General features: G+C 45.9%; 1 protein-coding gene and 1 long non-coding RNA gene across 5 annotated transcripts in view; one reads left to right on the plus strand and one right to left on the minus strand.

Moving 5' to 3' along the window:
• The window catches only part of GCNT2 (glucosaminyl (N-acetyl) transferase 2 (I blood group)), a 97544-nt gene that overhangs the window by 29712 nt on the left and 57015 nt on the right, over nucleotides 1-10817 (minus strand). Inside the window, exon 1 of one of the 4 annotated variants that reach the window (XM_058733031.1) lies at nucleotides 1177-2690. The exons of the other annotated variants lie outside the window; for them this stretch is intronic. Within the exon in view, the coding sequence (XP_058589014.1) occupies nucleotides 1177-2101 (925 nt within the window). The 5' untranslated portion in view covers nucleotides 2102-2690. Of the gene's footprint in view, nucleotides 1-1176; nucleotides 2691-10817 lie in introns of those variants that run through there. 4 annotated transcript variants of the gene reach the window in all.
• On the plus strand, nucleotides 2878-4263 carry LOC131513804 (uncharacterized). Its single transcript, XR_009262804.1, has 2 exons — nucleotides 2878-3464; nucleotides 3807-4263. It is a non-coding gene; the product is annotated as an uncharacterized LOC131513804 (long non-coding RNA).

Raw genomic sequence — 10817 nt, forward strand, 5'->3', positions numbered from 1 at the left:
TCCAGTCCGGCTCTGAGGAATGCGGAGTGATTGAGAAAGGAGCAACCACTATGCATCTACTTCAGAGATGAAGGTGGCTTCAAACCACACTCCAATGTGTCACCAGCAGTCCTACATGTAAGCGCAGGGAGTGATTTCACACACAGCAGGCACCGGGCCACCCTCACACAGGGCCGGTACCCACAGCCAGGCTGGCACAACAGTGGAAACTAGTCGATGGAGGCATCACCAGGAACAGGTGGTGCAGGCCACACAGGTGTTCTCGGGCAGCATACGGAGAACAGAACTTTGAAAAGATACTCAGTCCTGAATCAAAGAGGGAATTGCGTTCTGTTTTCTGCCTTCAGTCGCCTGGCACCCCTTGGACCCCTTTCCAGATTATCATAAACAATGGAAAAGACTTAACAGTATATAAAACCAAGCGGCTGCAAACTGGAATTTCTAATTATCTGTGACTTGGAAATTGAGAATTTACTTTGGATCGACCCCAGCTGTTGATCAACTCTGTCTATTCCAACTCATTTTACCCAGTTCTTCTAGGCAACACCGTACCAGACCGCTTGTGTTGAAGCCAGTCGGTTGAGACCTGGGCACTTGATCAGATCTCAGACTAGAGACATTTCACTGAAGAGATCATTTATCAACATCCAAAGATTCTAAGATTCGAAAAACAGCCCCATCGACTGGGAGCATTGAGTTTGAGGATCAGTGTTAATACCCTGTAACACGCTCTGAAAGAAACACTACCTATTAGAACTCATAATTCTAGACTGCTGATGAAAAATCAATTCCATCACGTTGTAGCTGTGCTTATCCAGAAAAGCATGAAAAGCATTCATTCACAAGACTGAGCTAGCACATGTCGATTACACCTCAGTTAAAACAAAAGCAAAAACAAAACACTGAGCTACAAGTCGGTTACTATGTGATACATGATCAAAACAGCTTTGCCAGACCTCATAGTCTGCATACTTCTTAGATCACCATATTGCACATAGTTACAAGACGACAGAGCTGGCACTAAACTGTCACTAAAAAGCAACCAGACTATGAGTTTTCTAAGGGCTAACATTTTTTCCCAAATAATTTCAAATGGGTCTGTTCTCTTAGAAGCGTTCCATGTTAGTGGACTCAATCTATGAATAAGAAAACGTTGGAACGGCAACCGGCACCTACCTGGAATCCTGTTAAGTGTCACCCAGAAATGTTCGTCGGGGCTGTAAGTATCTTTTGACCAGTGTAGTAGATCAATGGCCCTTTTGTCATGGAAGACAAAGTTGACAAACTCTCTCGTAAGGGCCACATAGGCAGTGCCAAAGTAGATGGTCAGCTGATGTGGAGGCGAGGTTTTCAAAATATTAGTATTTTTCACAAAAGAGCCATCCTTGCCTATGTGCTCCTGGTGGACATACTTAGTCCGTTTAATTGCGTGATCCGGAGGCAGTACCCCCGGGGTAATGTTTTTCCCTTTAAATCCTTTCAGATACCGGACTATCTCCTTGTTGGTTTTCAGGGGGAAATCTTGCCCACACGTGTTGATGGCGTACCTCCATGGGACCTTGGAGGCCGCAAGGTCTTTTAGGCAATTCAGGTCAGCCTGGAGCCTGGAAATGCCTGCGTAGACCACAGGTTCTATCTTTGACGCGACAAAAGCGTTTTGGAAGCAACTCACTAACCGCCATACAGATTCCTTAAACTCAGCCGGGGCTTTCTCATCCACATGAACACAGTAGACGTTTTGGGGCATATAGATAGCCCTGAAGAGCCTTTCAAAAGTGTCAAAGTCCTTATGGATGACCATGACATAAGCCAAAGGGAAAGCGACTTCTTCTTCCGACAGGGGGCTTGTGATGTAGTGATTCTGGATCAGGTAGTCCTTACAAGGGACGCTTCCCAAAGGGGATGGTAAGGTCTTCCCCCACAGAAAAGCTGACTTAGCTCCTAAGGCGTCATCACAGGCTTGCACTGGAGAATACCTTGGACTGGAACTGTTCACCTTCCCGAAACTCTTTGGCACGTTTAACTGGCTACTATAAAGGATCACCAAAATAACCACAGAGAGCAGGATGAAAGCAAAACAGCAATACCTCCAAAAGTTCATTATTTTCACTTCCTTGGAGAAGGGATCTCTCTCCAGGGATGGAGAAATGACCGGCCCCTGAAACCTCGCGCGCGAAGAGGCTGAACTGACGGCTCTTCGCAGTCTGGGATTTCGACAGCCTCGCAGCGGGGCGTCAGCGCTTCAAGCCTCATCTACTGTCTCCCGGATCGCGGCGTCCCTCCTCCGGGGCGCCGGCCCGAGAAGAAGCGATGCTCCCCGGGCTCGGCGTGCTCTTCCGACCCTCGGTGCTGAATCCCGGCCGCGCTCCGCCCCGCCCAGAGGCCCTCCTCATTTGCATACGGAATGCGAGTGGCGGATCGTTGCAAATTACCTACTGCATTGGAAGGACGGGTCCTTTTCGCCGGGGCTGAGTCTCCCCGGCTTCACCCCGCCCCCCTCCGATCCTATCTATTCCGATACCATCTCCCTTCTCTTCCCAGGACCCCCCCCCTCACCTGGCAGAGTAAATGCTCCCACTTTGCCCCCCGGGGAGCCCCGCGACCTGCTAGCCGCCCCGGGGAAACCACAAGGTTGAGGACCTCTGCCCCTCGGGTTTTTTTTGTTTCTCTGCCCCTCTTTGCTTGTCAGTGTTGTTTCTACCTCTGGGCATGCAGACACAGATAAGAAAAAAATGCACTTGTAACACGTGTTAAGCAGATTATCAGCTGCAAAAAAAAAAGAAAGAAAGAAAGAAAGAAAAAAGAAAGGAGAAAAAAAGAAAAAGAAAAAGAAAAAAGGCTGGTGAGGTACGTGTTCCCCGGATTAAATCAGCCAGTTTCCCATGGTGTTATATACCACCGAGTCTGTGGAGGCTATGGGAAGAGGCAAAAAAGCATCACCCTCTTGGGGTATGGCAGAAGGAACCTAGCGGTGACTGACTTGTAACATTGAAGGGTCCGTGTGGATGACACAAATGTAAATGAAACAAACACACGTTAGTTTGCACACCAGACCGAAACGTGAGAGTCCTTGTTCCCAGAGAGAAAAGTTGGCTCCCCTTTCACACAGAGCTTCAGATAACTTGAGCTGTCAACACGGTATTTATCTACGAAATGTGGAGTGACTAGCCACTGGGTCTTTTGAAAAGTCTGACAGCTTCAGATTTGAGTTCATTTCACAGAACTCAAAGAAGTCTCCTTCCCACCAAGCCACCTCTCCCACTTCCTTATTCTGAAGAAAGAACAAAGGCTTCGGGGCCGCTGCAAAATTCCTGGAAGTATCACTCAGTGTAATTCAAGGGAGGCAGGAAGAAAGAGAAGCCCAGCAGGTCCGGTCACATTACACAGGGGTTGTCACAGCTCACCTGTGCCAGGTGCCTGGAGCACTCAGCAAATGTGGAGTGCCTTGTAGACCTATGAGGGCGGTAAGGACGCTTCTGGGGAAAAGGGACTGGTCCAACTACAAAATCCATTGTGACAGTCACAGTGGTATGCTAAAAATGCCTGCACCCATCTCCCGTCCCACCTGTCTGGGCAGGATCAGCTGCCTCTGTTAGGAAAGTGTTCGGTGTATAATGCAGCGATCTCCTTGCCCCCTTCCTGTCCCACCCCTCTCCCCTTCCCCCGACTCCCCAGCTTACTGTAATGGGCTGAGCTAATGAATGACAACAGTGTCACGGATGTGATGGATACGGATTTGGACACAGACCCGAAGAGTTGGCGGGGACCTTAAAGATATCTAATTAATACAACCCTTTATTTTACAGATGAGAAAACCGAGGCCAAGAAGAACATTCTTTTCCCAAGTCATTCAGCTGGAGAGAAGCCAGAAGGCTTCACTCTGCAGCTCCCTAGTCCAGATGCTGGAGCTAGTCCATTTGAGCCTCAAATCCCTGCTGGTCGCTGACCAGCTGTGAGACCAGGGTAAAGTTACTGAACCTCTCTGAGCCCCAGCTTCTTCATCTGTGAGATGCACAGTCACAGTGGTTTCCGTTTCACATGGCTGAGAAGAACATAAAAAGAGATGACTCTGGGGGCACCTGGATGGTTCAGTCGGTTGAGCGACCGACTTCGGCTCAGGTCATGATCTCACCGTCCATGAGTTCGAGCCCCGTGTCGGGTTGTGTGCTGACAGCTCGGAGCCTGGAGCCTGCTTCTGATTCTGTGTCTCCCTCTCTCTCTGCCCCTCCCCCACTCATGCTCTGTCTCTCTCTGTCTCAGAAATAAATAAACATTAAAAAAAAAATAAGAAAAAAAAGAGAGATGACTCTTGTTCAGGGTTTATGTTTATGATCATACATGTTCAATAAGCATTACCAACTTTGTTATTGTTTCTCTTTAGAAAAATATCCAACATCCCCTGACCTTGTTAATGAACTGATATTTTGACTTCTGTTCTTAGTAATGGCAAAGAGAAATTTTTACCCTCTTAAGGCTTTCCAGTGGGTTGCTTTATTTCTACTGAAACAGAGGGGAGGTTAAATTCCACTCTTATCCTTCCCCATCACTCTCCCCCTTCGCCCCAGACACAAAATAGAAATATGCTGTAGGAAGGGAAGAATTGAATAGCCCATGTGGATGCCTTCACTTCCCTTCATTCTTAGTAGAACCACGCCCTTTTCTGTAAAATACATCCTTGGCAGAACTTTCTCAGAGAGCAGGAGTAGGGGAGGGCTGGGGGGGCAGGGAGGGAATTCTGGGCTCTCATTGTAGGTTCGGGGTGGTTTTCCCCTCTTTTTGCTTTGAGCCTTGACCCTACAGTAGAGTCCCAATGGAATGCCAATACAAAGCAAACTCAACAAATCTTTCATCAGGATTTATTCAACACAGATTGCAAGCGGGGCTGCGAGAGAGGCGCGATGTGATTTACAGCTCCAAACAGCACGACCCAGGAGACGCCTATCTGGTCTGTCCTGAGACAGACCTTATGTACAATGGTTTAGATGAACAACGTGAGATTGCGAGGTGATGCCCTGCTAAGCAGTTAGCCCAGCGGGTAGGTTTGTTTTGCTTGGTATCTGTGGCAACTGAACAGGCATTTTCTTCTAGCAAATAATTGGGGCGGGCTAAGCTGTTAACTTCCAACCAGTACATTATTTCTGCTCTGGTCACTGCAGTTGGCTTAACCTACCGCAAACTGTCATCAAGCGGGCATTTTGTATGACCTTCCCCTGCCTCTCCGTACCCCAGGATAATCTTTAACATCACAAACGAGGAGATAGCACAGGAGGCAGCTAACAACACATCATCAGCTCAGCTCTGCACGAACACCCAAGGCGAGGCTACCTAAAGGTTTCTGAGAACACGATGGGATCTTTTCTCCCTTACAGTCACTGGGTTCTTAGTAACTTAGGAGCCACGTGTCTGCCCCAGCTGAGCCATGAGGGGTAAACGTGGAGGCTGGTTTGGTTCTCGGCAGGGGCAGGCTTGGAATCCGGGCCTGACTCCTTTCCAAGTGCTCATACCTCTCTACCACAGATCACTCCTCTCAGCTTAATTATTGCTGCTGGCTCACAACAATGCTTTTTGACGGGTCCCCTCATTTCCGCCAAATGTATACCATGCTGTGTCAGTCTGGCAACCCCAAATGCTTTGGCTATGCGGGAGACACAGAAAATAAACAAGAAAGGATCTCCCAGCAACCAACGATCACAAATTTGTGGGCTGGATTCACACACGTGAATGTGTCGGGGAAGAGAAATGAAAACAGTAGGTGAAGCTGGAGGAGGAAGGGAAAGACAGGGCTGGTAAGTTCACAAGTGGCAGCTCACATTTGGGCGAGGTGTCATGGACACAGAGGGAGGGTGGGGACTGCAGCGAAGAGCCTATGTCCCACCTAAAGCAAGCAGCTCCCTCTCAATGCTGGCCAATAATGCCACGCTGGCCACGGGGCCTGTAATTTTTTTTAATGTTTATTATTGAGCGCCAGAAAAGGAGCATGCGTGGGGGAGGGGCAGAGAGAGAGGGAGACACGGAATCTGAAGCAGGCTCCAGGCTCTGAGACATCAGCACAGAGCCCGACGCAGGGCTCGAATCCATGAACCGTGAGATCATGACCTGAGCTGAAGTCAGATGCTTAACTGACTGAGCCACCCCGGTGCCCCACTCTTCAAATATTTTCAGAAGTGAGAAATCTGAATTTTACCCTTTTTTTTACCCTGAATTTTTTAAAAAATTCCCAGACTCTTTGAATGTGACCAAGTACTTAAGAAATTTTTAAAACACAAGTGCACGCATGTACATGCACCCTGAAGGCTGCATGGAGCCTTCAAGATGCAAATTTATCATCTTTGTTTTAAGCATCAAAGGTCCTGTTCATGTACGTTGAACCCCTCTCCGGTCTTAGGCCATGAGCTCTTAGTATAGTTGCAGAGTCGACAAAGTTATTCAGACCCAAGCAGCTAAAAAGTCACAAATTCAGGAGGACCTGTCTGACTCAGTTAAGCGTCCACCTCTTGGTTTCAGCCCAGGTCATGATCTTACGGTTCATGAGTTCTAGCCTGGCATCAGGCTCTGTGCTCAGAGTGCAGAGCCTGCTTGGGATTCTCTGTCTCCCTCTCTCTCTGCCCCTTCCTCACTCATGTGCTCTCTCTCTCTCTCTCAAAAATAAATAAATATTATTTTAAAAAGCCACAAATTAACAGAGGGATGTAGCACGGGGACACCCAGGCACCTTGTTGTCAGCAAGTGATGGGCTGCGGGTGAGTAAGTTCAAGAAAAAATCCAGAAGCAGAGCACTTCCAAGACCATTCAGTTAAAGGATGGCTGCCATCCGTTCAGCTCAGGAACCATTTTATTACTGCCGATCAGTACCCCCAGCACTTGTAAATTATCAAATACGTTAATGTCTATGAAAGGGTTTGACAATCATAAAGATCAGTGCAAACATTGAGCCAAGCAGACCGTCTCTGAAAACAAGCAGAGCGCTAACATTTAGTGAGAAGGTATATAAATGTATTTATCTATCTTATGCATACCTGCTGCACATTCTATTTAAAAAGTCATTTGTAAAGGATGTTTATTCAGAATTTTTTTTTAAGTAACCAGTTTCTGCACAAAAGGGGAGGCTTTTAATTATTTAGTAATCACAATTATGACAAAAATTTTTCCCTGAAAGTATTAGGCAATTATGTTGACCACATGATTCTACGTCAGGCATCAGCATTTTTTTTTTTTCTATAAAGGGCCACAGAGTAAATATTTTAGGTTTGTGAGACATTTGGTTTCTGATGTAATAACCACTCACATCTGCTAATGCAGCTCGAAAGTAGCCATAATATGCGCCTGTGTCCTGTGAAGTCTTTATTTGTGGACACCGATATCTCAAGTTCATATAACATCCATGTCACTAAATAGTCTTCGTTTGGTTTTTTCCAACCATTTAAAAATGTAAAGTCATTCTCAGCTTGTGGAGGGTACAGAAATGGGTGAGACTTAGCCCATGGGCTGTGTATAGTCTGGCGATCCCTGTTCTAGACTGCAATCGGGTTCCTCCAGGCCTATATTTTGCAATACTGGAATCTTTGCAATCACCTATAGATTCTGTATCTTTCCAGACAAAGAAATGTGAAATGGGGCCAATTACACCTGCCTGAAGCCCCTTTACATCCATCATCTGGGTTATAGTGCACAGCACTGGACTGTATGCTTCAGTTTCCTTCCTTCTATAAAATGGAGGTATTAAGAGGACTGACCTTATAGGGCTTTAAGGAGATTTAAATAGGTTCAGGATATAAAAAGAGCTTAGAACAATGTCTTGCATGTAAGAATTACTCAACAAGTCTTAAGGCATCTCTCTGTTGCCAAACTTGGCTCACCCAGGAACATACCTGCCCCGTCTACTTCCTAGATACTAAACAGTGAAGCAGAACAACAGTGTTTGAGGGGTCATTCTGCCGCCTGAAAGATCCCAAAGGATAGGTGGGAGCCCTCAAGGTCACTGTTATCATGGGTGGCATTGGCCTCTTCTGTTCTGTGCCCCCGCCCCAAAGTGGGGCAACTACACTTCAGGCTTCTTCAGCCTGTATTTCCAAACCATTTCCAAATGGTTACCTCTTCAGAGAGCCAGCCTGCTGGGTCACCCCACAAAAAGGTTACCACAGAGACAAATACACAGCATAGTGGGGGAAGACCAAGGCTTTGGAGCAGCATTATATATTTTTTAAGACTTTATTTTATTGTTTTTTAACATTATTTATTTTGAGAGAGAGAGAGCACGTGCACCAGTGAGGGAGAGGGGAGAGAGAGAGAGAGAGAGAGAGAGAGAGAGAGAGAGAGAATCCCAAGCAGGCTCCACGCTGTCAGCGTAGAGCCCGATATGGGGCTTAAACTCACAAACCATGAGATTATGACCTGAGCCCAAGTCAAGAGTGAGACACTTAATGGACAGAGCCACCCAGGCGCCCCTGGAGCAGGGTTTAAACAAAGCTCTGCTGCCTCCTACGTGACCTTGGAAAAGTCTTTGGGGATCACTGTCCCTTAGTTTCCCAATTGTTAAAAAGGAATAGTCTTTCTAAGTGGTGGAAAGTCAATCTGGCTATGAAGCCTTCTTCCGAATCTTCTCCTGATCTTCCACATACGGTCACCCTAGCTTACCTCACTCTTCTGGGGTCGCACTCCCTTTTCTACTTCCCTAGAGGCCTTCTTGAGGTAGCAAAGCTCTTTCCCTTCCGGGGTCAATTGCCCAAACAAAAACAAAAGCGAAAACCAGACAAGAAACACAAACAAAAATGTTATCTTTGGTTATATTCTGCTCAACTTCAAGGAACAGAATAGTGACGGTTGTCTTTCTATGCAACGTGTCGGTTTCCAAATGTCTCCTTTGAGAAAAATGATGGCAGATTCATGAAGTGAATTTGCACGTTCAAGGTCTGTCCAAATCTGGGATATGCTTCTGCTACCCTTCTCGTACCAACTGCCTCCAAACTCCTCCACCTACATATTTTTGAAAGTTGAACTGATGTTGCAAGGGGTTGGTATTTCTACTAAGACCCAGTGTTTTACCATTCAGCAGCTGCGGGAGATCTGTATCTTGAAGATACTCTTTATCTTTTGAACATTTTCAAATAAGTGGAAACAAAACAGTTTTAAAATAGAAATAGGGCGTGGCTTCCTCCAACTTCTACTTTTAATAGCCCTATTAAATTCTTGACTTGAGTTCAGTTTATTTAATCCACTCTCCTACTAGCTTCTTTCCCACAGAACCTGTCATTAACTTGAGCTTAGACAGTGTATTAGGGCAGAGGGCTTGGATCAATCCCAAAGAAGCAGGCATTTCTTCTTTCCTAGACGTTAAAGCCAAACAAATTTGTCTCCAGGATATGTCCTGTGTTTGCACGTAACTGAAGAAGATCTTTGTATTTGATTCTCCCACTGGTTAAATGGTTTTCGATTCAGATTTTATGTTTACCAATTTATCCTTTGAAATGATTTCCTTAAACTCTATCCTTTCTCCTAAAAAAAAAAAAAGAAAGAAAGAAAGAAAGAAAGAGAAAGGAAAAAAAAAAAAAGGAAAATTTCTTATAAATAAAGGAGGTATGGCCCCAGTCTGCTTTGGTTAGGGCCCTCGTGAATGATAGCGTAGTTTCAATCACTACCCTTCAATGTGTCTTCAGTGTTTTGGAATCTGCAGAGCTAAGTGCTTTTGATGATAACAGTTTTCCAATTTACTGATCAGTGCTGTTCTGTGGAACACAAATATCTAAGGCATTAATTCTTGATCCCAAGATGACCTGGGCATTGGGAAGCAAGCAGGAATGTGTTAGGGCAGCACTTAGGGTGACCATCTGTCCCAGTTTGCCCAGGAATGAGGGATTTCTCAGGATGTGGGATTACCAGTGCTAAAACTAGGAAAGTCCTGGGCATACCAGGATGAATTAATCACCCTAGACACCAGCTGTCCTACCCACTCACAACTGCAAGATAGTTGACAAAAGAGTATTCGGGGCACCTGGGTGGCTCAGTTGGTTAAGCGTCCAACTTCGGCTCAGGTCATGATCTCACAGTTTGTGAGTTCGAGCCCCACGGCGGGCTCTGTGCTGACAGCTCAGAGCCTGGAGCCTGCTTCAGATTCTGTGTCTCCCTCTCTCTCTTCCCCTCCCCCTTTCACGCTCTGTCTCTATCTCTCATCTCAAAAACAAATAAAAATGTTAAGCAAAAAAAAAAAAAAAAAAAAAAAAAAAGAGTATTCAATAACTGGATGAGTGTGGAAGGAAAAGAAATGTTTAAACCATTGATCCGGGTGGAGGGAGTAGAGGGAATGCAGAGTAGAAATGCAGAGCATCAAAAGTCTGCAAACTGTAGTGTGTAAAACCCATATAGCCCTTCCTTACCTATCCCAAATCACTAAGGCGTGGGGACCAAATGATCAGCGTTTGTTGGACAGCTTTACAGTGAGCTGAAAAGAACTCACATACGTTATTCTAACTACACAGATGTTCCCCAGGGGGTAGGAGAATGTCTTAGGAACAACCTATATAATGCAGGGAGAACCTAAAAGGAAGATAGCAGCTATCTCAGTGTTAACTGTGTCTGAAGTCCCCTCCCCTCCACATCACATGTGACTCGAGAGGTCTTCTTTCTGTTAAGGGGAGACGAATAGAAGAGCATGAAGGTCTTATGAATGGAAGCACTTATTTTAACATGTGTAAGAAATGGCCAGTAAAGCCAGGAAACGTTAACTCATTTAACAGCAGCAGAGTCAACCAGCCATTTGATCTCTCCGACTCTCAATTTCCAAATTTGTGCAAGCTTAGCACAAATTGGAACTAGATGCTCCC

This window comes from Neofelis nebulosa, chromosome 6 (assembly GCF_028018385.1).
Source record: "Neofelis nebulosa isolate mNeoNeb1 chromosome 6, mNeoNeb1.pri, whole genome shotgun sequence".
NCBI lineage: Eukaryota > Metazoa > Chordata > Mammalia > Carnivora > Felidae > Neofelis > Neofelis nebulosa.